Raw genomic sequence first — 27,942 nt, forward strand, 5'->3', positions numbered from 1 at the left:
CTCCGGCCGGCTTCGCTGCAGACTGGTGGAGTTTCACTGAGCCTGGACAAAGGACAGACAGAGACACATCGAGTCTAACTGCACTGGATACTCTCAAACTACTTTGGCTCGTTGTCGTCTCCGGACGCACAATTACGCGCGGCTACAACCTGCACCGTCCAGTATCAGGGCCGTTTTATTCTGATGTATTTTGCAGTATTAGGTGGACATTTGTCGTTCTGTCTTTGTGTTTGTGGATTTTAATCTGTAAAGTCTCCACAAAGTGCTGCGCAGTGAGGAGCCAGTGAATATGATCTGCGCGTAATACTTTCTCCATCCCTTTGAGTTTCTGTCCTCTATGAAAATGCAGCTGCTGCTGTACACCGCTGTCCTCTTCTACCTCAGGGATTCTGCCAGCGCAGAGCCCAAAGACAACTGTCCGACCCGGTGCGATGTGAGTACCTGTCCGAGCCCCAGCTGCCCCAGCGGCTACGTGCCGGACCGGTGCAACTGTTGCCTGGTGTGCGCGCAGGGAGAGGGGGAGCCGTGCGGCCGCAAGGACGACCTGCCGTGCGGGGACGGGCTGGAGTGCAAACACCCGGCGGGCAAGCGGCTCTCCAAGGGCGTCTGTCAGTGCAGGTTCAGCCACGAGGTGTGCGGCAGCGACGGCAAGACATACGGCAACGTGTGCCAGCTGAAGGCCACCAGCAGGAAGGCTCTGCAGCAGGGACTGCCGGGAGTCACCCAGATCCAGAAGGGACCGTGTGAGACCAGCATAGGTACGGTTTACTCAATGATGGCTTCGTTTGGTTAACCAGACAGTCTGTAGACAAGGAATGCAAGTATTTATAGGAGCCCTCTCCAAAACTGCTCACTAAGCCACCCTCTTTCATTTAGCTTACTTTTATACTATTTTAAAGGGACAGTTCACCCATCAAAATACACATTTTTCCTCTTCCCTGTAGTGCTGTTTATCTATCTGGATAGTTTTGGCGTGAGTTGCAGACTTTTTGTAGATTTCGACCAAAGAGATGTCTGCCTTCTCTGCAATAGAATGGAACTAAATGGCACTCGGCTTGTGGTGCTCAAAGCACCAAAGAAATACATTTGAAAAATTCAAAACCAGCATCTGTTTCCAGAAAATATGACCTGCTTACTCAAGATAATCCACTGACCTTGTTGTAAGCAGTTTCATGTGGGAACTACTTTCTATCCAGTAGAATGAAAGTAGTTCTGGTAGATTTTCAAGCAGAAAGGAAGTCGTTCCTACATGAAACTGCTCACAACAAGGTCTGTGGATTGTTTTAAGGATTTTTGGAAGGAGACACCCACTTTGAGTTTTTAAAATGTAATTTTTTGGTACTTCGAGCGCCATTTAGTTCCATTATCAGAAACATCTTCACGGCCAATATCTCTAAAACTCTGCAACTCACGCTAAAAAAAATCTGCATACATGTATAAATAGCACCACAGGCCAGTATTTTCTTCATTTTTGATTTTGTGGTGAACTGTCCCTTTAAGTAATGCGACTGGATGAATACAGTATCATCCTAAAACAATCAAACAAAAGTTTTAAAATGAACAACGAAAAGGAGAAAAAACTTTTTTTTTTTCTTTAAAGTGTATCAGTTAAGTATTAAAAGATTGTAAATTTGGTAAACAGAAATTATTTACAAAATATCTACCCAAAGACACTTCACTGATGTGCATTGTAGAAAGAATCAATAGGATTAACAGGTTTGGCATTAAAAACTAAGAAGATATTTAAAAAAAAAAAAAAAGTTATAATTGTTTCAAAATAATTTCATAGTAATTTGTTTTAATATTTTATTGATTGATTTTATTTATTTTTTTAATTTATTATTTTATGAATACCATATTTTTGTAATGTTCACTTTGGGGCAAGTGTGAGTTTGAACAAATGAAAACTAGAATCTGATTCATTTGTAGAGACAAATCCTATATGTTATAGAAAAATAGCAAACAGATGCGTCTGAGAAATAATGTGAGAGGACAGAGTATGGATGTATTCATGAAATCAGACACTGAGTGACTATTTCCACAGACTGCTTGCTGACATATTTCCACTGTGGGTAAAGATTAAGTATATGTCTTGGAGCAATGTATGACACCCCACTTACTAGCAAAATTGCCAAAAATGCATCCTCCTCGTTAATCTGCCACCCCTCCTCAGTTCTCTGAATCTGTGGCCCCGACCACGGCTCTGAAATATCAGCAGTCTGACAGTGCTGTGTGTTGATAAATCTATGGAGCTGTCTGTGGTGCTGAAGACACACACATTAGTTATTGTGACTTATCACAATCTGAATTAAATAGGGAGTGCAGATCGTTTGACCTCCTAGTTAACCAATATTCAGTAAAAATTGACGATCAATGCTTTCCAGTCTTTGATCCCAAAAACTGATTGATGGTTCAAAAAAATCTGAGCCAATCCTCAGCTGAGTTGTGACCTGAAGGGACACTTCACCCTCAATTCGATTTGAACGGTGTATTCACCCTGTGTTGCCTTGAATTTCTGATTTTTTTTTTCCTCACATGCCAATGCCTCCACGTGAACATACAATGAACCTAACACATGCTATCCAGACTTGTTGGAGTTGATGGCACTCCCTTTTTGAAAATTGCTTGTGCAGTATAATCCAAGCCTCATTTATCTAGTTGTATGCTCACTTCTGAAAATCCTGTGAATGAAATCATTTCTGGCCAGGAGCTACACATGTGGTGCTGTACAGTCACTAGTGTAAGGATTCCACTACTTTAGGCGGTAACTAGACATTTAACTAATCATTTTTAGTGGATTAATAATGCAAAATCGCTTCAGTACTTCTTACTTTTCTTACGTGAAAACAGAGGACATCTGCAGAGGACAGCAGACATAGTAGACAAACACAGAGACAATTCAGGCAATATGAGCTTGTATTTCATCATAGTACAATATCAGCTGTTCATCATATAATTATTTATCAACTACTGCAGCAACACTTGATGAACACGTATGTCCAACACTGTCTGTGGTCTTCTACCAAATCCTACCGTCTAAACCAGGGGTCTGCAACCTGAGGCTCTGGAGCCACATGTGGCTCCCCTCTCCTGTGGCTCCCTGGGACTTTGGCAAAAATTATATGAAAATGAGTTATTGTTTTTAAACATTTTAATTTTAATTTATCATTATTTATTTAGTTGTAGGCCTAAAGTTTTACTATTTCATCAACTAAAATGTGCATCATAGGTTATGCCAACAGTTCAGTACCTTTTCCTCTAAATTTTGCTGGTGGTTAGTCTTAAGTAAGGCTTCAACTAACAGTTATTGTCATGTTGATTAATCCCTCCATTATTTTCTCAATTAATTGAGTAATTGCTTGCTCTCTAAAATGGAAAAAATGCAGCTGTAAAATAGCCATAGACTAAAAAATTAATTGGCATTTGACAGGAAAGGAAAATAAAGTCATAGCATGTTGCTGTTTCATTTTCATGCACGCTGGTGTGTGTTTTGTTGCTCTTACGTGTTACCAGCCGAGCACACTGAGTGCTTTAATTAATTAGTTAATGAGCACAAAATACCATAAATTCAAACATCTCTGATCATTAATGCTGTTAATACAGTAACTTTTGGCTCTACCATCTGAATGAGACACAACACGATGTGTGACACCAGCTTTGTGTGGAAGCACTTCAGAATATTAAACAATGTGGATACAAACTGTGCGCTGGACTGAGGTTTGCTGCGACATTTGAAATATGAGACAAAATTTCAGGGGAAGCCCAAAGTTCCAAGAACAATTAATTCATACTTTATCCAAAACACATCTGTGTGAAATACTACCGCATGTAATGGATTCACCTTCAGCAGTTGGCTGTGACAAGAAGTGCTCCTTACTGAAGAAAGACGCCAAAATCCATCCAAAGCCTCGCACAAAGTGAATGAGAACTTTTTTTTAGAGTTTTTCATTTTAACCTTCAGTGATTATTAACTTTATTAAGCCGACTATGTTGAACATTGAAGTGCACGCAGTGCAAGCTGTCTGCTGCGCTGAGCAGCAGCCTCTCAACGCAAACAGAACGTGGAATCTGTTTCAGCTCAACATCATGACTTTGAAAACACCAAATGACTTGATTTAACCATCTTCGTTTGTTTAAAATGTGAAGAATTGTAAAATATCACTTCCATGAGGCTGTTCAGTCAGACAGTAACAGATCAGCTGAACTTGGTATTTCATCCTCGCATGTAGCTGCAAAGGTCGAGCTGCATGCAGCCTGCACAGTTTATATTATGTTCATTATAATGTTGATAAATGTTGAAATGACATTCTTCTGTTTCATTAAGAATTATTAATACCACCAGATAATAGACTAAAGTGGTCATTTGGTCAAAATATGTAATTTTCAGGAAAATATTTATCTCTACCCCTCACTTCATCAACATTAAATAGACCAATATTTTAGTAACTTGCCTAATAGTCATAGAGCATGTATAGCCTAGCTTATGCTGCCACCTGGTGGAGATTCCAGTGCACTACAAAGCAGTCAAACTGACTTATAACACTGTTGTACAGCTGCTATAAGAAAACAAAAAATGATTGGTATCTTAACTCTTTGCTTTTTATGGATTGGATAGCTATCTGATCCAACTAAGGGACATGAAGTGACCAAAGGTAAATTACATCTTTAATTCTTTAATACTGATTTATTGTCTCAAATAGGGCTGCAACTAATGCTTATTTTCATTGTCAATTATTAATCGATTTATAGTTTTTGGTTTTAAAATAGCAGAAAATGGTGGCAAATGTCAGTCAGTGTTTTCCAAAACCTAAGATGGCGTCCTCAAATGTCTTGTTTCGTCCACAGCCCAAAAATATTCAGTTTACTATCACAGAAGAGTAACAAAACTACCTAATATTCATTTTTGAGAATCTGAAATCTGAGAATTTTACTCAAGCTAATAAATCAATTATCAAAATAGTTGCCAATTAGTTTAATAATTGTTCTGGGTGTTTGAATTGTGTTCTCAAACACCCAGAACCGGTTATAGTTTAACTGTTTTGTCTAGTCCAAATGTGACACTGGTTGACAAAATAGAAATGTCAACAGTGTTTCCCACAGCATCATGTTGACTCATCAGTAGAGTGCACCCTGGTCCACCTCAGTAAACTGTCCTGTGTCTTTTCTCTCCATTAATAAGAGGTGGATTAACAAGGTTTGGTCAGTAGTAATGCTTCACAGCACCAATAAACAGTGGTTAAAGGGCAGGTGCAGCTTTAACAGCCTGTTAAACGGACCTGAGTCAGTCATTTGGAAACAGAGCACACAGTGAGAATTAACCACACCTCCAGTAAAAAGCCTGTTGTTATTCTGTCCTCAGACTGGCCTAGAAAGTTCCCCCAAAACCAAACACAGACAGAGCTGATGTGTTGGAGTGTGGGACGCTGCAGGCCTCTGTAAACATGAACGTCTCTGTCCGACTGGAGCGCCTTCGTGAAACAATGTTCCTTTAAACAGTGGGAGGAGATTCTATGTGAGCGCTGGTGGAGGTCAGACACTATTTCTTGTAAAGGGAGGAGGGCTCACTCTGTAAACTGTTGAGCCACACTGCTTTTAGACTGATATGACATCAGTACAGATGAGCTCTTAGAAGATGGCTTAAAGATGAAGGACTGTTTTATATTATTACTTTTTATCAGAGGAGAATATCAGAATATTCTGGAGGTTTCTAACTAGCATGGCTCATGAGATTGCAATCTTCATCCATGGGTCCAAAGCCACTTTGGCTCAGAGAAAAATGTCTTGGCAACTACTGGATGGATTGCCAAGAACTTTTGTACATTCATTGTCCCCAGTAGATGAATCCTAAAGACTTTGATGAGCTCCTGCCACCAGCAGGTCAAACTTTTCACTTATGGATAGCTGGGTACCTCAGCTGGTGTGCTGGGGCCATAAGTCCTCTGTGGAGGCCATGGTTTGATTCCAGCCTGTGCACCTTTACTGCATGTCATTCCCCAGCTCTTTCTCCTCCTTTTCTTTCATATCTTCAGCTTTGTATCCATTAAAGACATAAAAAGCCCCCAAAATCATTGTTTAAAAATAACTTATGGTTCCCAGTTGATGTATCTAAGGCCAGACCTTTAATTAGTCCAATGTTTTGGTTTATGACCAAATAGAGACCCAGGAAAAGAGTTAGCATATCTGCAACTCTAGTCCCCTTGACTGGAAGTTTATATTGGAGTTGTTGCTAACACTGAACTCTATATACATTAGCTATATAGCTTTATGTGGCCTGTCTCGTCTATGTGTATCACAAGCAAAATTGTAAGTTAATTAGTGCCAATAAAACTTTTAGGTGGTCCCAGCCATCTCAGGTGGATGGGGAGGGTTGACAGCTGTTAGGAGTGAAAATGTCAAATTAGAGATAAGTCAAGTTATTGGTTGTGTTTGAAGCAGGATGTTTTACATCCAGTTGCAATAATGATGAGGGGTGTGAGGATATATTGATTCATATGATTGATGCAAAGTGAAAAAAAAATCAAGCTACAGTATATTGTCATCTTTAAGATACGCCTTTATTTTGAAATTCGTATTCCCATGTAACAAATGTCTGGAAGAGTTCGGTCAAAAAACTGTCAAATCACAATTTAGTCGCTTTTTGTAAGCTGACAGAAAAGTAACTAAATGTGTTAAATGGGTGTATATCATCTGCTATAGATCAGCAACAATTAATTAATTATTAATTGATTATTAAATGAATCGCCAACTATTTCGATAATCACTTAATCACTGTGAGTCATTTTTATATAATATATATCTAAATTCTCTCATTTCAGCCTCTCGAAATTGATTATTTTCTGTTTTATTTAGTCCTCTATGACAGTAAACTGATTATCTTTGTGTCATCTTGGGCTTTGGAAAACAGTGATCAACATTTTCACCACTTTCTGGCATTTTACGGACTGAACCGCTGATCAATTAATAATCGATTAATTGAGAAACGAATCAACAGATCAACTGATGATGAAAATAATCGTTAGTTGCAGCCTTAGTCTGATATCCATCGCAAGTCCCCAACTGCATCGAATCAAAATCATATCATGACAGACTTAATGATATCAGGAAATATTGTATCATTGTCCAAAGAATTGATAAAATATCTTATTGTGATGAAACTTGTCATTTACACGCCTAGTAATGATAACTCCTGCAGCTGTGGTCTTGACTGGTCTTGAAATAAAATCCTGAGTCTTCATTGTCAAGTAAAAATGCTGTCGATTCTGAGCCGAGACCAACACCTTCAAAAAGTGGTCTTGAGACGGATCTCAACACATTCAGCAGGATTTATTTCTGTCATGCTTCTATTAAAATATCGTCCAGATAGGCGCTTAGTGTATTAAAAGTGTATCTGGGTGTCCTGTTTCATCAGAGCACTGTTTGAGTCATGTGAGGCAGCAGAAATGGATTTTGTTAACCTGATAGCTGTCAGACCTTGATGTTGAGTTGATAGCAGTTATTTACCGCCTGTTTGCTGCCACCTAACCTTTCTGTCGTTCATGAATTGACTGACTGCTGAAAAATTTGGCCTGTTTCCTTAAACCAATATTTCAAGCTCAGTAGCCTTCACTGTCCTTTGTGCCTCATTGCCTTCCAGTCATGTGAAAGAACCATGTGAAGCAGTCCAGCATCAGGTGTTAATTAGCAGCAGAGCACTGACATGAATTCGACTCTGTCCACGCTGAGTTAACACCCAGCTACAGTAAAGTAAAAATACACCATCGATAAATATGGTGACCATGATGGTAGGTTTATGGTAGAATTTTTCAGTAGACACATACAGTAGAAGCATATGCACAAGAGTTTATTAGACTACTGTCTCCATTTAAAACCAAACGGAGAGAAAAGTGACTGGCCATTAAATAAACATCCTTCCTCCGCTGCACTCTGTGTTTCTCTCTTCATTTGTCCCACATCCTCTCTCACACTCCCACTGTGCTGTCTGAACTTTCCTGCTGTATACCAAACTTGTAAAAGTAGAGCATGACCGCTGCTCGGAGGAAGCGTTTCATGCAGACTGCAGCCAAATACATTACCACACTGTTCCAAACAAAGGTAGACCATCTGTTTTTAGGTTCCTCCAGCCATTGGGTTCAGTTTATTTCAGTACACTGGGAAAATCCACTTTGCGGAGACGTGGATGTTTTGAAGTGGGGTTATATGAGGTACTTATTAGCCCTGGCTCCTGATAGTCGAAGATTTGACTTGACAGTCGGTTCAGACGACTGAGATTCTTCCAGTCAAGTATTCATGTTTTTTCCCTTGTCAGCACAGCAACAGAATAAAATACTGGGAGAACATTTAAATGACAAATTAAAAGTAATCATTAATACATTTTTACATTAGCAGGCACACTTATTTAAGCAATCTTCTGGACCACATGTGCTGGTGGTAAATTTGGTGACAGAAGGTGAAACAAGTATTTCAGCTCTCCTTTTTTAGAAGAGTCATTGAACACAGAGCAATACAAACTTTACAAACTGAGTCTCTAAATTACCACAAACCACAAAAAATAACTGTGATGGAAGTAAAAAAGAGTGATAGAAATAGAGTGTAGGTGATGTGCTGCAGCAGCTATTTTACCAGAGCGCACATACAGAGTGAACAGGGCAAGTGACGCTTGCCTGTGTGCTTGTACTTGTTTTTGTAACTGACAGGCTCAGATTGTTATTCTAAGTGTCTGACAACATTATGGAAAGGATTGCAACAGTGAGAGACCATCTTTTAAAGAGTAAGATTAAGTGAGTTTAACCAAAAACAGTCGTTTTATTGCTCATGCTAAACTCACCAGACTACTGTTGAAAAACTATTTTAGCACCATCATCGGCAGCTTCGTTCAAACTCAGCAGACACAAACTAAAACCTAAAATGTCCAGGTTTATTTTTCCATTGTTCCAACAATCACCATCTCTGGTTTGGCTAAAATAAATCCTTATTCACAGTGTGAAGGAGCACAGAGCATGCAAAAATAATGAGAGAGAGATGCTCTGCCAGTGCGCTGATTTTATTCCTGAATTACAGGGGAGCTCACACTTCACATCACAGATGATGAAGAAAGGCATAAGCCTTAAAACATACTCATGTTGGCTCTTATAGGAATTTAGTTTGGCACACTGGACTGAAAGTGTGGCGCACTGAAAAAAAAAAAAAAGAACAAACAAATCGACTAAGTTGAATATTCGTGTTGAATTGCCAAATCTGATTTGACTGAAAAAAATCTTCAGAGACCGGGTCAGGGACAGCCCCAGTATGTACCTATAGTCAGTGTAAGTTGTGGAGAAGTTTGGAGAAGCAGCACAAAGCTAAGTCATGCATCACTGTGGTCAGGGTGAGCAGCAAAACTTATTGATACACTGATATTGTTCTACTCTTTACAGTCACTGTATGGTCAGGGCTAATGAAGAAAAGGCATTTAAAACTACACACAACATACATGCAACAGATATGATATTATAGTCTACCCTAAATTCTTCTGTGATTTCCTTCTTATGATGTAATTGAATTTACCAGGAACTATTCACCTAAACAGTTTATCATGTTGTATATGATGTCATTGTAATACTTGGCCATCAAAACATAGGGGTAGACGTTAGAACTTTAATTGGGCCTGAAAAGTTGACCCCGAAAAGGCCCAAGCTTGACAAAGTTCTGTCCAAAGTCAATCCGAACCGTCCCTCATTAGCATATTTCAGCCTGAACCCGATTACAACCCGACATTTTTCTTAACAAGCTTCCCAACCATGTACCAAACAGTAGGAGTTGACAGTGACAGGGACCGTACATGGGGGAATTTGAATTGGCAACAACAAAACTGGGGAGAAAAATTAAAAAAGTAATAATAATAATAATAATAATAATAATAATAATAATAAACAATAATGATAATGCAGTGCCAACCTGACGTAAGCCTATGAAATATGTGAAAAATGTGGCCCAACCTGACCCAAACTCATCGGGTTTGGGGACAGATCTCAAGCTCTAGTAGATCACCTTTTCTGTGTTATCATGTTTGGTTCTAGCAATGATGCAAAAACATAATTCAGTTATGGCAGAAAGTAAAATGGCTGCCATATCCAGCATTTTAATGATTTGTTTCTTAAAACGTTCAGGGCTGCAAACCGTACATGCTACTGTGCTGTTATGCTTTTATGACTGGGTGAATATATGATAGTGATTTATAAAGGGAAAATTGTGTTCAGTTTTAAATATCTGATCTGTTTTTGGTTTCCGCCATTTTTGTCTGCATTAGAGTTGGGTTTAGATTATAATAATTCTGATTCTGACTCACACTATTTACCGTTTTCGGTTCCTAACAGGCTCTGGATTTTTATTCTTTGAGTGTCCTCCTGCATTCTTCAAGCAGAGTTGTATGAAATGCTCATTTCTGCGGATAAACGACACCAGTGGAAACCCTGAGCTAAGCCAATGTGGCCTTTATTCTGGTTTCCTAAATATTTTGGGGTTTACTAAGTCTGCTTTGCTGTAATGACAGGGAGTTTCCCATCCTTGTAAAGTGCTGTTTAGCATTTTCTAAACTGAGGTGATTGTCACAAGACTAACACCTGCTAGTCAAGCAACTTAGCAACAGTTGAGTAGGTTAACCAAGAATAATGTCAAACTCATGATTTAGTACGACAAATACGTTAGGAGATTGGAAGACAGGTGTGCCATCCAGTCATGTCTGTAGATGCAGACAGATATCCAGGTCAGTGGTTTAATTTGAAACTAGCCGGAGTGAAATTAGTGTAGGAATAAATACACAGAATTGAAATGAAAATTTCTAAGTGATTCCTTTCGGAATTGGTTGCCGTTGCCCAATAAATGACACCTCTCAGTGACAATGTCACAAAATATTGTCACTGAACATAACAGTAATATTCTGTTGGGCGATAAGGTTGCAAAATAGATATTCTGGGCTCAGGACAAGACTAGAGGGAAGGTCGTGATAGGACAATGAGACTCATGGGGACAAAACAGGAAAAGTAAAGGGTCACACAATCACACATTAACTTTTGAAGTACATAGTTGACATTTTGATCCAGTGCTGACATGACAGAAGGTCAAGGAGTGTCCAAGACAGAAAGGGTTAATTCTGTGGGGGAGCATGAATGTGTTCGGTAAAGATTCAGATATTTGAGGAAATTCAGCCTAATGCTGATGCTGAAGGAACAGCCAGGAGTCATCCTTTAAAATCCATGAATATCCCAGTAAGTGTCTTGCCAGTTGGGTCAGTGGAACAAAGTGTTGGACAGACAGACCATCAGACTGACGGACCGTCTGTTGTGCTGATGAATGAACCAGATTGCAGCTCTACTGACTGCTACAATCATCACCACAATCCCTACTCAGGAGGTTACAACCATCTCAAACACACACACACACACACACACACACACACACACACACACACACACACACACACACACACACATACACACACACACACACACACACGCACACACATATACACAGATCTCCCAATGAGAGATATCAACTGAGGAAACAGGAAGTCGCTGCAGCCCAGAGTTGTGGCAGGCTCTATTTACATTTGCCTTTGATCACAAACCATTTATTCTGTCTGGGTTTAAAGGGTATGTGGCACACACACACACACACACACACACACACTAGGTCAGTGGAGCATGACATCCTTACGGGCGTGGTAAACTAAAAATATATGGGTGACTGACCTACAAGTCCCAACTCCCAAATTGGTTGTGGTAAATCATCCATCATGCCCGGTGAGATTAGCAGAAGTGAGTTTGAGGAAAATTGCCCTAAATTACCAAGAAACTTTTCTTTTTCCAAAAGTAAAAGTAATTCAACCTTAAATCCTTGCTTAATTAACTAAATTATGATCATATACGGTACGTTTCAGTTTTACACTTGAGTCTTTTCCTGGTACAAGTGATTCAAACTCCATGCAGGTCAGGACAGACTTCACATGCGGTCGGTGAGTCTCTCTGGGGAAAAATCCGCAAACACAGAGAAAGTCTTTCCTTTTAGCCGGCAGCAACAGTGGCGTTTCCTCTCTTTCCTATGGAAGAGTATGTGGATGGAAAAACCTTTTGACTTAACATACACAAAGACATGGCCCATATCATTGGGAAATTTGCAAATTAATTGTGAATGAGAATTTAACTTCTGCAATCATTTGCAGATTTGTACTTGTTGTTTCTTCTTGTGAGGCAGCTGGATTCGTGAGATCAAGCAAGAATTCTATCTGGCTGAAAGTTATCTGTTTGTGTTTGCACCAAAAGTGGTGCAGCCATTAGTGTCGTAGGAGGGACTACTTGCAGCTAGGATGGTGGTTCTAGGTGTGACGACAAGTCCATGGAAGCAACTCATCTCAAACAAACAATGGTTAGCGTATCTACTGTGGTAGCATCAGTTATATCAGAACTGGAGAGTGACAACATTGTGGTTAAGATCCGGGTAGGTTTAAGGACACACTTAAAAACACTTGGTTAGGGTTAGTGAAAGTTCACGGTTTGGGTTAAAATGATCACTCTTGCAAGATCTTGTATAGGCCTGGGGTTTCCTTCTAGACACAACCCAACTTGGTGAGCATGCTAATTTTCATGTTATTTCCTATTTCGCGCTATGCTTGGGGGGTTGTTGCCTCGGTTGGAAACTTCTGCCACTTTTTGTAATCTCAGCCATAAATTCCATCCTTCTCCCTTCAAGAGGCGCTTGAACTTCATTCCAAATGAGTTGGTGTTGAGTTTGACAGAAAGACTGAAGTAACAGGTATAAAAAAAACTTGTAACCTTGTAACAGGCTTCCATTTTGCTATATACTGTTTACTTACACTGTTTTCCAGCATGGTCCTGACATTGAATGTGACACATCAAAAAACAAACAAAAAAGAAAAAACCCTGCAAGTCAAACTTGTGTACTAGTAATGGCCTATTTTTAATGAGCTTAGCTGCATTTAGAATACCTGCATATATGTGCTAATTTTGGTGTGTAATGTGAAAGAAATGGCTCACAGTTATCTTATTGTAGAGGATCATCACCAGCTCTGACGTCTGACGTTTTGGTGTATTTTAATTCACTTGAGCTTGTTTGGGTTTTATAGTCTTTATGTTACTGTCTTGGTTGAGTCTCTCCAGTCTCATCAGCCTTTTTTTTCTAGCAGCAGCAGGCAGCTGTTTTCAGTGAAAAAGCTGTGATAAACCCACTGTATACTACCTGCTGCCAACCAAACGGCAGCGGTAGCTGATGAAAATTGTGGAGCCCAAAACAGAGCTAAAAGAGCTTTTTTTCCCCCTGGACATGGCAGTGAGAGATGCTGGTTTAAATACAGGTTTCATAGTCAAGCTCTGGAGATATACAGCAGGGCCCTATCTGTTAAATTATTCAAGGTGTGTCCATCAAATTCATTTGCTATCTTGCAAACCTGATCAGATAACTGTCAGATAAATCAGATTACCAATTTAGTCCAATAAATTAGATTTTAGACATATTTTAATGCTGATTTCATGATATTTAAAGGCTGCATGATAAGAAAATGTGAATTTGTGAAGACTAGTAATAAGACTTGAACCCACTGGCTTCAGCCTCTGGTTGGATTCCGCCTGTCATTTGAGAATCTCTTTTCAGTCTAAAATAACAAACCACATTTTCCTCAAAGGCTGACTTGGCTCAGCAGAGTGAAGTGCAGCTGTATGTGTGTGTGTGGACGTGTAACTTATTAGAACTGCTTGAAGAGCTTTGTGAGGAGGTTACAACATGAGCCTGGCAGATTAAACCTGGTTTTCCATCAGTGCTGCCAAGTTTGTGGCATCGGGGGGTTTTGCTCATGTTTGGGTAGAGAAGCAGAGGGGACTGATGTTGCAGTGTCCTGACGCAAACTTACAGCCTTTACATTTGACTGTGTTCACTGCATATTTCAGGAGGAGTTCAGGGAAAAATAATTTAGGTGCCACACTCATGACAGGCTGTTAAGTGTGGAGACCCTGAGAAAAAACTGACAGTTAGCTGCAGTGTGTATTCTGCTGGGTGGATACTACCAGTGCACATTGCGAATGTGAAAATTGTAATGCAAAACAGATCATTTCCACCAATCATATCACACATCGCAGTCACATTTTCAGTCAAAATAAGCAATATAACTTTTTTTTACAAAATCGTGCACTACTACTTTATAGTTAGAATCAGCTTTACAGTGGCAGGGACAAGTTCTGGAATTGGATTTATTGTGTCAATCCAAGCATGAGGTGCAGTGAACCATTCTAACATATGAGTTTGATTGGCTCCAAACAAGCAGAAATCCCCCGCAATTTGGTCATGTAATTAGTCAGCACACTATGACTTCCTGCAGTTGAGTGTCAACAAAACTGAGGTATTAATCTTTGCTCCTATTCACATTGTCAAAACAGTTCAACATTTCCTGGTTCATTATCTAGATCAGACCTGGGCCCGGGGACCAGATGCAGCCCACTGAAAGGTTTCACGTGACCCGCAAAGCCATCATTGAAACACCAAAAATGAAATATCTAATAGCATTTCGATAGCATTTTTCTGACCATTAAACTCTCATCAAACCTTTATTTTGAAAGGTGGTCAGTGCTGTGTTCAGTAGTAATGATATTTAACTATATCTCTAAACTGTAACTTTATTCACTCAGTCCAGAACATCCATGTTGTTTATGTTGGTCTTCTACTTTTGCTGCTGTTGTTGCGACCTGTATGCAGTATGCATGGTACACTGTAACACATCAATACCCTTGGCAGTCTGATCAATTTCTCCTGTGCCCTCTTCATGAAAAATAATTGTCCACTCCTGATCTAGACAAGCAGCGTCAGTGTGCAAAATTTGAATTCCTTTCAATTCAAGACACTTACAAAGTCATCCATACCTTATTAACTTCCCAGTTAGATCACTGTAACATGCTTTCTTTAGGCTCATGATCATTTATGTGTGCAGACTGATTATTAAAATACATCATTCTTCTTGCCAGTATAGGTCCTTCACATGCCACCAGTCCGCGTTATAAGTTCAACTTCATCGCTGATGTGGTGGAGAAAATCGCTCCAGCTGTGGTCCACATCGAACTCTTCCTCAGGTACTGACTTAATGTGTGAAATAATGACTTATAATAATAGTTATTTTCAAGTCACAAACTTACTATAATGGAAGTAAAATGATCTGCAATCATAGCTGCTTCTTGTAATTCAGTCCATCTGATGTTTTTATCCGTGCTGCAGGCATCCTCTCTTCGGTCGGACCATCCCTCTGTCTAGTGGATCTGGGTTTGTGATGTCAGAGAATGGACTGATTGTCACCAATGCCCATGTAGTCTCCAGCACCACACCGGTGTCCGGCCAACAGCACCTCAAGGTATAGACATACTGTTTCTTCACCGTTAATACTCACAGCTTTCTCATCTAAATCATATGCTAAGTAAGTATTCCTCATCCTGAAGTCCTCAAGCTGCATGCAGATTAGTCAGCTTTGCTCTTTTTCATTGTCCTGGGTGGACTGTTTAGAGTCAAAGGATGTCCTCATTATTGTTTCATTGGTTTATCCACTAAAAATAAGAATTTGTTGTCAGATCCTAAATACTTGGTCTGTTAAACACTGAACTGAAGAAATGAAAAGAAGCTTAAAGTGTAACTTGACCTTGGCATCTGAGCCTAACTCCACCCACATCATAATTTAGAAAAATGCTAAATAAGAGGGCAATAGGCAGAAGGACAGCTAGTGTAGGGGTTGTGGCTACGTAGTGTGGGATGCAGGACTGCTCAGTATAGCAGTGTTTGTTACACAGGACCATCTGGAAAGTTGTCCTTAGAAACTGTTTGGAAAGGGGCAGGCACTTTCAAAAAACACTTGGCAGATGATTGGATGAAGTATCTGTCTACCAAGTCTAACACAGGCTTACTTCAACCAGTCAGATCAACCAGCGGTGCCAGTTTTCCATGGAGAAAAGCCTTCAGTGTTGTTTTTTGCTCTTCTTTCAATGAAGAAATACTCTCCAGTTCTGATATAACTGATGCTATCACAGTATCTCTGCTAAACACTTCAGGAGCCGCCATTGTTTGTTCCAGATAAGGTGCTTCCATGGATACTTCTGACACACCTAAAAACACACCTGTAGTTGCCACTAGTCCCTCCTAGGACGCTGACTGGCAGCACCACCTTTGGTGCATACACAAGACTGTCACTAGAACCACATTTGTGGCCCTTTCTGAAAAAGTTTCCATGTTGCTCCTGCTTGCCAAGCTAACACTAGCGGCTCAGTAAGGCTGAGAGGCTTCTGATGTGTGTGTCTGCGGGGAATTATCAGTATAGCCCTACTGTTTAGCATGGAATTGGCTTCAAGGTAATAAATGCAGTCCACCGGAGCTTCTACGGCCAGGTAAATGCACCACAATGTAAAAATCCTGAGTGGAGGGTTAACAAAAAGTCATGTAAACTCCTGTGAATGATGGAGTCTCTATCAGAATATATTTCACAGACTCCAAACTCTGATTACAAGGCGTTAACTTTTTCTCATTTCATGATGTAGAGCAGCCCCAATCAGCTGACTCCATCTCAGCAAGGCTCAGGATTATTTAAAACAGTGGGAGGTCGCTTGAGCCATTTTCAAACCATGAAAAGTAGATTTTTATGAATTTGTTAAGAAATGTTTAAGCCTGCAGTACTTCTTTAACAGAAATAACCAAATTCTGGTTATTTCCACATTCAAGATATTGGCAGTGACATTCAAAACTGACACACAATTGGCTCACACAACACAAGCCAGTATTATATTTCACATACACGAGTGTGCAAGGGTCCGCTAATGTCTGCGTGACCCCCCGCTTTGTTATGACTTGTCCACATGGCCACTACACTGATCCTGCAGGCACAGATCTACTGCGCATATGTGGAATGTGTCCTCCAAGTGTACTCCAGAAAGTAGTATAAACAGAACTACTACGTGTCCGTGGTGTCTGCAGCTGTCAGTGTATGTGTACGTTTGGGAATATATTCAGACCTTTAGTAAGGTTCTTATGAAGTGCATTAGGCACTAATCCCAGAAAATGAATAAGTGCTGGATATGCTGTAGCTGATATGAAGCTACCTTCATAGAAATGGATAAACCAAAAGCTATTATATGAAACAGCTCTCATTTCAAATGTTAAATCTTATTCTTCCATTCTTTTCTGAAGGTCCAGATGCACAATGGTGATGTGTATGAAGCCAACATCAAAGACATCGACAAAAAGTCAGACATTGCTACAATCAAAATCAATCCAAAGGTGAGTCCACAGCTCTGTGCAGGAAATACTTTGTGTTTTTTGTCAATTAAGAAAATGTGTATTCACGGGGAGGACTGCCTCTTACTGATATCTCAAATGATTTGTAATTTTTCACATCTTTTGATGTAAACTGATGATAATGTAAAGTTTTAATTTGTGGTTTCGTCCCAATCAAAAGACTGTTTCCTCATGCTATGTAGCTACGAGCTTCTAACCAGATGTGCATGAGATGAACATCTGGTGAACAACTGAAGTAAAGTTCCTAGATGAGAAAACCAGAACGTACATTAAAAGACATCAGTGCTGTCTATTGATAACACTGCAGGTTGCAGCAGACATGAGACACATGCATGTTGGGTGGAGGACTGCATACATGACACCTCATCACAGCTACAAAGATAAATACACCACACTATATATTGTAGCTTTGCTTGTATTTCTTTCAGAAGACAGGGCCGGCTCATTAACCTCTTAAATTCTGGTTTTGCCCTTAAATTGCCCATGTTATGACCAACAGCCCCCAGAGCGATGTGGTGATGTGCTACATTTAACATCAGTCCAGGCTCTGAATGTCCTTGGAAAATGTATAAAATTGTTCAATTAAGGTTTATTGAAAAATACAAGGAATAAAGAAAGTACTGGAAACACTCATGTGTCTAATAATGGTCAGGTATGTAAAAAGGTGACACATTCTGGGCTATTTTCTGTGTTTTTGCTTTATTAAAATGACAAAATGTTGCAAAACTTCTTTTTGCAAATACAAGTTTGCAAAAATGGAGTCACAGATTTGTCAATGTCATTATTCCGACTATTCTGTTTTTTTGGTTTGAAGTAGCAATGGTGTGTTTTATGGTGAATAAATAAAACTAGCATACCGTAACTTTGAAATACCGCACTATTGACAAGCTTACTGCAGGGGATGGCAAGCAACCGCAACCACCAATATTTTCACTTTTTTCTTTTCTCTGCCTTTTAATCAATCAATGCTTCAAAAATTGACCAGTACGAGGGCTGGCAACAGTCCAGGCTCAATTGTTGATCAAGACTGGCTGTTGGTGACCTGACATAGAAGCTGTACGTTTTTGAAGTTGGACAGAGCTGTGAGGTGACATGCAGCCCACAGTCACTGCAAAGGACTCAAAATTTCAGTACATGGGGCGAATGCTCTACCAGCTGAGCTACCTAGCCACCGAAGCTGTAAATTTTGGCATGTTTTACATTGTTTTACTGTTTATTTCACAAGTTAACCTGATAAACTTGACATTAGCTTATTGCATAGCTATTGTGGCTAGCAGGCTGAGACAGTGATGGACTAATGTTGTGGACTGTCAAGAGAAACTGTGTGAACGTTAAGCCTGATTTGAAGCCAACTAAATAACAAGAGTAGTAGGTTTGATGAGATTTTTTTGAATCAGTAGCTCAGCTAGCATTAGCCTTGTTGCTATATTGAATCCTGTTCTGCACCATGCTGGTGTGTTGCTCCTGTATGTAGTGTTAAATTTGCTTGCTTGACATGCCCTGTTTTTTCAAAAATAAACAGTTAAACTTAACTGGACTTCATTTCCTTGGAAGTGTTGGGTAATTATGACTGGCACCCTGCAGCTAGCTTGTTCAGACAATAAAGCTGCAGGCAGTGGCATGAGATCCAAAGACAATGTTACTCTAAGTATTACTGCACCAAAACAGACGAAAAATAATACCACATTCTATGCTGTTGAGCAAATCTACTCACTAGAAACTCTAACTCAGTAGAAATTCCTACAGCACAACAGCCCTTTGCTTCACAACACATAGGTCTGCAATGTTTCATCCTCATCATCATCATATTGATCCAGAGTTACATATCGTAGTGGTGGTGTTTTTGACCACTAGGGATGCTGTAGACCTGAGCAAAATGCAGCCCGGGAGTCAGATACGGCCCACCAAAAGGTTTCACATGGTCCGCAAGGCCATCATGGAAATACCAAAAATTAAAAATTTAATCAATAGCATTTTGCTTACCATTAAACCATTATCAGACCTTTATTTTGAAAGGGGTCAGTGCTGTGTTCATTGATAATGATAATGAACTGTATCTTTTAACTAAAACTGTAAGTTTAGGATCTTATATCATTTGTGTCTAGTCAGCCTGATCGATTTCTCATGTGCCCCCCGCCCCCCATGAAAAATAATTGCCCACCCCTGTTCTACAAGTATGGTCACAAGGACCTACCAGCACACCAAAAGCATAAGGTGTATGATACATGCTTCTGCAGAGCGTGGGGACATTTGGTGGTGGTTACAATTACATTACAATAACAGGCATCAATAAAAGAGGAGAAGAATAGCCAAAGGCTGCATACGCAAATAGTTTTGCCTTTGTTTGAGTTAGGAAATGCATTCAATGTGACTGTTAAGCCGTAAGGATACACATAATACGTTATGGTGGGAAACTTTGGATGTAAACAAAACAGGACTTGTTTACAGTGATGACTCCACAGGGTACCTTTAATCCACCGACCCCACGGCCTCCATTAGCCCTCCTTGTTCCAGTAAAACTCCAGCAGGATACTGTGTCTTTGGGCATTTCATCAAGGTCAGCAGACTAAACGTGTGTTTCCAGTGTGTGTTGTGTCCAGATTCACAATGGTGTTAATAGGGTGGAGTAATGAACCACAGTCAGATTCCAAACCTCCCCTGGGGTGATACCAAATACTTCCAGCTCGGGTGCAGAGCACATCAACAGCTCATACCACCTCAGGGGTTACAGCGGAATTTTCTTTGTGTGTTTTTCTGTGAATTCCCAGCTGAAGCTGTAGCAGTTTGCTGACTTATTGGGCTGATACTGGCCACAGTTGATAAACCAGGCTTGTTTGCACGGTAATTTGGGTTCAAGACCCAAAAGGGTAGAAATCTTATTGTGGTTGTGACAGTTTATTATTATTTTTCAGCTACAGTGGCGCAGATTGCTGTGATCTGGAATGAGCTACAAACATGAAACTTGGTCCAATAACTGAAAAATATTTCCTAAGAAATAGTGAAATTGGCCAAATAGTGACGCTGTGATCAACACAGTTTTGGAAAGGCTGCACCCCTCACACTGTGAGTATGAACGACTTGAAACCAGACACAGGTCCAGCTAAATCTGCTCTACAACAAAGCTTCTTGCACTATACAAGTCCACCATGATTATACTTGACTGTACCACTAATATAAAAAACATGTACCTTAAAACCCAGTGGACAGAATTTCACCAGTTTCGGGATGCATGCTGTAAGGGCAAGTATTAACCAAATTCTGAAGTGTATTATATTATATTGATTGATGCAAGTGGGTGATTGAGTTTCATTCAAATTCAATAAAAAGGGGCCAAATGGTGGAACTTTGAGTGTGCAATTATTAAAATTCTTCAAGCTGTGTGATGATGAAACAAGTATGCAATTGGTCTCTCACACCTTCCTTAGGCAATTAAACTAAATTTGGCGAAGCCTGACACCCGTCTGTTGCTGCTTGCAGCTTTGATTATGGCTGATCAAGCTGCTTCCTTCCGATTAGTACAAAAGGGTTTTAACTTGGAGTTGCACTTGCAGTTACATTACTTTATTAACTGTAGAAATTATATTTTTGAGAATAACATCTTCTTTTATCCTTTTAGTCATCACAGATCAAGGTTTGCATCCAGTGTATGGTTAGTTTTAGGGTATAATAATAGGGTTAAGATTACAGAAAGATTTAGGATTTTTTGTTGAATATGTTTTGAGAAAGTAAAGCCTCTTCTCAGGAAGTCGGAGGCACAGTCATGACTTGGGACATTTGTGCAGAGATTGCGTGGTCCTTGGCCCACTGCTTGTCTAATCACTCATTTGAGTGAGCTAAGGAGGTATGAAATTGCTTGGATCCCAACCATGCTGAATCATGGCTGGACTGTCTTTTGGAGTTAAAGGCAATTTTCCTGAGCTGTGTGGCTCCTGAGAAAATGGGACTTTGTCTAACCTCTAAATTATGTCAGACAGAGGTGTTCTGCCATCCCCAGCTGGCCCAGTTTGAGCCTGTACACTTATGCTCAAACCTGGGCAGAGAAGCCGGAGATGCCCTGCACACCATGCAAAGTGTGTAAACCATTCATCGCCCAAAACATATGACTCACAAAAAACAACTTTGCAGAGGAACTGTGGCAGAGACGGTGGATGAAGATTGGTCAGTATGAATATCCTCAAACACAACAACAAATTCAGACTGACCACACTGGACAAGTCTTGCCTCTGTCTCAGACAACCCTTACATTTAGTTTCTGCTTAGTTTGTCTTGCAGCCTTAGGAAGATCTGGACATGTGGCATTTGTCCATCTGGATGCAGTCAGGTGAACATCAGTTCATGCAGCCTGAAGATTCATATTCAAAGACTGAACTGTTCAGGTCTTGTGGTCCAGGTTGGGACTGCACATCTGGCAGGCCACACATGGTCAGTGTACACACTCGGGACTGGGAAGACGTGGTTTGAATGATCACATCCTATAGCCCATGGATATTCTGCTGTCTTGAGATGCTCACATTCCTGCAGATATATGCTGATTCTAACCACCTGTAGATTTCATTCCTCTTCAGACACCCAGTGTCTGGGGTCACTCTGACCTCTAGGCTGTTTCACCCACAATTTAACTACCCAGATCCAACTTGATCATATAAAAGACTTAGTGGGTAAACGCATGTGCCAGCCGTTGCGTTGTGGTGATGCTGCTGTTCTCTGGAAGGTGCAGAATATCAACTGTGTTGAGTCAAAATTCTTTGGCCATTCCTAAAGCTTGGTGGACAACCACCTTGCACTCCACCAGCTTGACCCATGGCAACTGCCTGAGTCAGACTGACTTACAAGTGGATGTCCAGGCCATAGCACCAGCCATTATGCAGCAGCACATACCCAAGTCCTCCTCGATAAACCTTTTCAAAATAGAAAAGCAGGATAGGTTTTTCATTCATTCATTGTCTGTAACTGCTTATCCTTGAAGGGTTTGCAGGGTGCTGGAGCCTATCCCAGCTGACATTGGGCAAGAGGCAGGGTACACCATGCATATTTTGCTTGGTTTGGATTTAATACTTGCTTTTATTTTGTATTTTCCTGTAACTTTGCCTCCAAATTAATCTCAGAATCTTTGAGATTCAAGAGTCATAATTTATCACCATATCAACCACAGTTGATTGGAAATTGTCATAGAGCATCGTGCTCAAACTCAAACCTTGGTTCCTGCTGATCTTTCAAAGTGCAACCAATGAGAAAATGGCTGTATGTGACAACAGAGCCAGAAGCGACACATGTAAATAGAAGGAGATAGAGAGCAATGGAAGAAAAGTGTTCCAGAGTTCCTGCAGCAAAAGCAAATCTCTTATCATCTGAAGCAGCATAACAGTTTTTTCCAATTTTACGTCTGCTACATTCCATCAAATGGAAAATACTCCAGATGCCTTGTGCATCATTTAATAGGTATTTTTCCAAAATTAAGCTGGAGAGCCTGATTTTGTATCTTTGGAAACTTGGGGACCTCCACTAGAAATTAAATGCATTGCTGTGGGTTTGAGCAATACTTGGGTGGGTTTGCTGATTCAGTGCAAAAATATCAGCATCTGCTTTCAAACGCTTAATATCAGTTGAACCTTAAGTTCCAGTGTGACCTAAGGTTGACATCTCTGCATCAGAAGTGGGAGATCTGGACCAGGACCAAGACAGGGTGGAGTGAGAGAAGGAAACACGATCCAAAATACTCCACCTTTAAGAAATCCTAAACAGAGCAGTTTTAGCTTATCCCTCTCCCTCCGTCACATCTTTCTGCTGAGCATGTGTTTCTACTCAGCTCCATTCTTCTCCTCCCATTCCCTTCACCTCCTCTTTTTCATCGTATCCCCTCCCTTTTACTTTACAACTATATTTGCACAGTATGGAGCTGTATAGTGAAGTCTATTGACTTAACTTTGTATATTTTACATCTGTTTTTATCATGATCATCATCGTGGGGCTGTAATTTATGGTTTGCAGTACTTAATTTCAAATTTGTCTTCTTCATGGTCCAGACATGTAATTGATGATTGTTGGTTGTGTGAGGTTTTGATACCCACTACTTGCTATACTTGCAAACTGGGCTCATGGAACTGTTAAAACGGCAGTTAAACCTTTGGAGTGTCATGAACTGAAGTCATGGACACTGCAGTTTCTTGCAGAGGTCAGTTTTATTTTTAACACACACTCGGCCTCGTTTCCTGAACCTCAGTGTGCAAAGTGTAAATGTGTAAGCTTCTGGCACAGCTCTGGATTTGTGCTAGATCCATGAGTAGAGGAGCAGCAGTTGCACAGCTGTGAAAGAGGTCAGATAAGGCAGAATGCAGCCCAGAATAAGTTCAGCTTTTTACAACCAGGATCATATTTCTGCACTTACTCTATATGCCTATAGGTTAACATACATCCTCCTCTGGAAACAATTCAACAGGAACCCAACAATCAAAAGCATATGCAGTAGGTCACTAAATGTTATTACCTCAATAATTTGTTATGGCAGTCTTCTTCATTGCAACCTCTGGTTTTGACTTATACCTGCACATCTCTGTTTTATTTACAGAGGGATGCACCTGGCTAGTTTTATGGTCTAAGGCCTTTTGTGGCTTGAAATAGTAAGAAAGCATATATGAGATTAAAGTTGAGTGTCTCGTTAAGCATCCACAAACATCTTTGTGAAAATATTATTAGATTATGAATTAAAAATATTGTAATGTGAATTTTTTTTTTTTGTCATGAAAAAAACGTATGTTACATATATCATGAACGATATGATATGGTACACCCCTGCCTGGAACCATGGTTTTTACATGAAAAATTACAACAAAACAACTATTTCCCATTCATTTTCTGTTCAGGGTCCAGTCTCAGTCCTCTTATTCACCATTTATACAAACAATATCATCTCTGCCACCCCAAATTGTCCCTTACAATTTTATGCAGAGGACACTATTTTATATGCCACTGGCTCTTCTCTTCATCTGGTCATTGGAAATCTATAAACCGCTTTTGATATGTTTCGTTTTAAATTCTGGACAAAACTTAATGTATTCTATTCTCTGGGTCACCTGGACTGTGGCTGGATACCGCAGTCACTTTTAAGGCCCATGTGGAACACCTTAAATAAATCTTCTACCAGGGTACTACAGTGATACCTCATAATAACCCATATATATATATAGGATTGAGCAAGACGATCCTGGATTTGAACCCCCACAACTTATGCTGCATGTTCTCCTGATGCAAGTGTGTGTTTGTGTGTTACTTCCTGTTGCTCCAGTTTCCTTGAACAGTCTAGATTGTTTGCAGGTGTGAATGACTGTGCCCTAACACTTGCTTGTAAATGGTACCCAATTATTCTGTATACTACTATAGCATTATCTTACCCTTTATCCGTTCCTTGACTCCTTCTAGGGCAAGCTGGCTGTATTGTTTCTGGGCCACAGTGCAGACCTGAGGCCTGGGGAGTTTGTGGTTGCCATCGGCAGCCCGTTCGCCCTCCAGAACACCGTCACCACCGGCATTGTCAGCACAGCTCAGAGAGACGGGAAGGAGCTAGGCCTCAGGGACTCCGACATGGACTACATCCAGACGGACGCAATTATCAATGTGAGAATATAGCAGGGAGTGTGGCTCTATTTCAAATTGTCAGGTTGTAAAAATGTTATATTGTAAAGTGTTTGTGTAGTTTGTAAACCATACTACTGTTTTTTGTATTTTTTCACAGTATGGGAACTCAGGAGGACCTCTTGTCAATTTGGTGAGCTTCCTTAAGCTTTCAAGACTTTTAGAACAACTTATAACATAAATTGCACAACTACCAATATACTATTTGCCTTAGTGCTAGATTTACTGAACTCTTATTCTTGGTAACCCGAGAAACTTATCTACCATTGCACTCCCTATTATTCGCCTTGAAGAAGAAAATCAACCTAACAATTTCAAAATGTGAAAAGTCATTCTCGATGTTGCCCTGTCTCTGTATTTGAGGATGGGGAGGTGATCGGCATCAACACCCTGAAGGTTGCAGCAGGGATCTCGTTTGCCATTCCCTCCGACAGGATCACTCGCTTCCTCAATGATTCACTCGACAGACACAGCAAAGGTGAGTGACCAGATCACTAGGCCTGGATTAAACATTGCTCAGTATCCTGCTAAATACAGAGAAACTAACACGAGTCTCTTTCAGATGTGAGGTCAATAAAGAAGCGTTTCATTGGAATCAGGATGCTAACCATCACGCCTACGTAAGTCTGATCAGACGATGATGGCTGTTGTGTTGAATGAAGACATCTTATGATGTTAATTTAATATTAATTCATTTACAGTATTGTCCAGTACTCAACTGTTTTAAAGCATGTTGCAACCACTGTGTTCAGCTCTGAGCAGGTAGCACAGTAATAGCAACAATATTCAGATCAGAGGCTCTTGAAAAAAGCTAAGGTGTCCCACAAGGATATATCCTGGGTCCTCTTCTATTTACATTGTACTCTATAGAAATACCTATATTGACCCTTAGCATTACATACATTCATGCAGATCATTTTGTCTTGCTTGTTATTGTTCCATTTTACACAAATAATTTGTTAAGTTTTTTGGACTGTTGAAAAAAGTGCTTTAAGTATGTTGTGAATGCTGATCAGACTAAAGTTATCGTATGTATACATTCTATAAAGAAGATACTGACAAGCACTTCTGTGTTGGGATTGCTCAGGGAACCCCTTATTGTCACTATACCAAGGAAAGCCATATATCCCCTGAACATGCCAGGACTCTAGTTTGTGGTTGTGAAGTTTCATGAGCTTGCAATTATCCTAGAGGCCACTGTAGTTCATTTTATACAATGGAGGTCAAGTTTCAAAACATGCTTTCAAGTAATATCAGCATACATGAATACAATTGGGCTCACTGAATCCACAAGAGTCTCTGCTTTTCAGTCATATTCATGACATGCTAACACTGTTTAGGGTATGCAGTATGCAGAAACATTCAAATACAATAGGTGAAAATAACACATTTACACTACATGTTTTTTGTCCAAAACTGCATGGGAATCACATAAAGTGGGCATATCTATTACAACAAGCTCTTGTGTGCCCATAGGACCCCTTTGTAAATCCAATGGCTAGTTTCACAAAATGTAGCCAAACTTTGGAGAGTTATTTGGCCAACTTCCCAACAAACTAGCATGACATGGTTGGTACCAATGAATTCTGTGTTAGGACTAGGTCTTCTAGTTTCACATGACACCGCTATGTTCACTCTGGAGTAATGGCACTGGGGACGTGGACATCCCTACAGAGTTCAAGATCTTACTTGGTTGTATATAGGTTAAATGAAAATATTTGTATTAGTATTTACATCTTGGTTCCTGAACTAAAATTTGGGAATATGATAACAGATAATGGACTTTCTTTGATTAAGTGTACATTTGTTTGTTCCAGGTTAATTGAAGAGCTAAAACAACAGAACCCAGACTTCCCTGATGTTGCCAGTGGGATTTATGTCCATGAGGTCGTTCCTCACTCACCTGCACATAAGTAGGTTTAATTTATTCATTAATTCCTCAAAAACAAAAGCAGTTTAAAGTTACTTGTTTCTGAGATACACTGAATGTTTTACTGATAACTATCTCTTCATCACTGTCTTTGTCTTCAGAGGTGGTATCAAAGACGGTGACATCATTGTGAAACTGAATGGCAAACCTCTGATGACCACAGCTGACCTGCAGGGGGCACTGCAGGAGGAGACGGCCCTGCTGCTGGAAGTCAGGAGGGACAATGACGACCTTCTCTTTAACATTGAACCTGACGTTATCATGCAGTAGACATCTGAGGCGCAGCTTGCAGAGTTAGACCAACCTTTTTTGTGAAAGAACACATTGGAAGGTGGAAGTTCTGCACCAGTGCAGTGGAATTTTTGTCAAGCGCGCACATCTTTGGTAACTGGCTGTTAACTGTACCAAAGTAAAAGGAGGCCATGGACAATATGGTGGAATGTTGTTTGGTATCAAGGATTTACAGCTGGGCCTCCCACCTGCTTAGACCAGGTTAATGTTGGAACAGATGCTCACATGTACCCTACAGAGTCGCATAAACCCAAACTCCTTCAGTGTATGTTACTTGATTGTTTGACTTTGACTACATTTTCCAACCTAAAGACACGTTTACTGTACAAGTACCTCAAAAATATGTTCTTAATATGAAGCAATAATGGCTGTTATGCAACATTTTTATGGTGCACATCACACACATTACAAGATAGAAGCAAAGTTGATGAATGTACAGTTAAATTGATACATTTGCCATTAAATTTTTTAAAAAAGAAAGAAGGTGATTATGGTATGATGGTCTTAAGCATTTTTATTTCCAAAAAGGCTTATTCTAACTGATCATAAGCATTCTTCAAGTCCCCAAAATCCACTGTCCACTGTTTCATGGCCAGGGCAGCATCCACATTGGTTTAACTCAAGCCAGTATTATATTTTCATATCTGTGACTGGAGTTTGAATGAGTGTCTGCAAGGCTCCGTGTGACCTAAATTTGCTCATCAGAGGATGTATATGTAGGCTCTTTGCAGACATCCGTGTACCCTTAATTTGTTGTGGCAACTACACCGCAAATCTACTGCACA

The 27,942-nt window shown here is 40.1% G+C and overlaps 1 protein-coding gene across 1 annotated transcript; it reads left to right on the forward strand.

Moving 5' to 3' along the window:
• On the forward strand, nt 1–27,640 carry htra3b (HtrA serine peptidase 3b). The gene is made up of 10 exons (XM_084712302.1): nt 1–758; nt 15,008–15,107; nt 15,250–15,382; nt 17,200–17,289; nt 24,724–24,918; nt 25,037–25,069; nt 25,300–25,414; nt 25,499–25,556; nt 26,754–26,849; nt 26,968–27,640. The coding sequence occupies exons 1-10, from the start codon at nt 338–340 to the stop codon at nt 27,134–27,136; spliced, it is 1,410 nt and encodes a 469-aa protein (XP_084568428.1). The 5' UTR covers nt 1–337; the 3' UTR covers nt 27,137–27,640.
• The last annotated feature ends 302 nt before the right edge of the window (nt 27,641–27,942 follow it).

This window comes from Lutjanus erythropterus, chromosome 23, assembly GCF_056507025.1.
Source record: "Lutjanus erythropterus isolate fLutEry1 chromosome 23, fLutEry1.hap2, whole genome shotgun sequence".
Taxonomy (NCBI): domain Eukaryota; kingdom Metazoa; phylum Chordata; class Actinopteri; order Lutjaniformes; family Lutjanidae; genus Lutjanus; species Lutjanus erythropterus.

What these genes read in the sequence shown, in the direction of transcription:
- htra3b (XM_084712302.1), top strand. Translation starts at nt 338, where the DNA reads ATGAAAATGCAGCTGCTGCTGTACACCGCTGTCCTCTTCTACCTCAGG. An exon ending in ACTCGACAGACACAGCAAAG is followed by an intron (nt 25,415 to 25,498) that starts GTGAGTGACCAG and finishes AGTCTCTTTCAG; the next exon opens with ATGTGAGGTCAATAAAGAAG. An exon ending in ATGCTAACCATCACGCCTAC is followed by an intron (nt 25,557 to 26,753) that starts GTAAGTCTGATC and finishes TGTTTGTTCCAG; the next exon opens with GTTAATTGAAGAGCTAAAAC.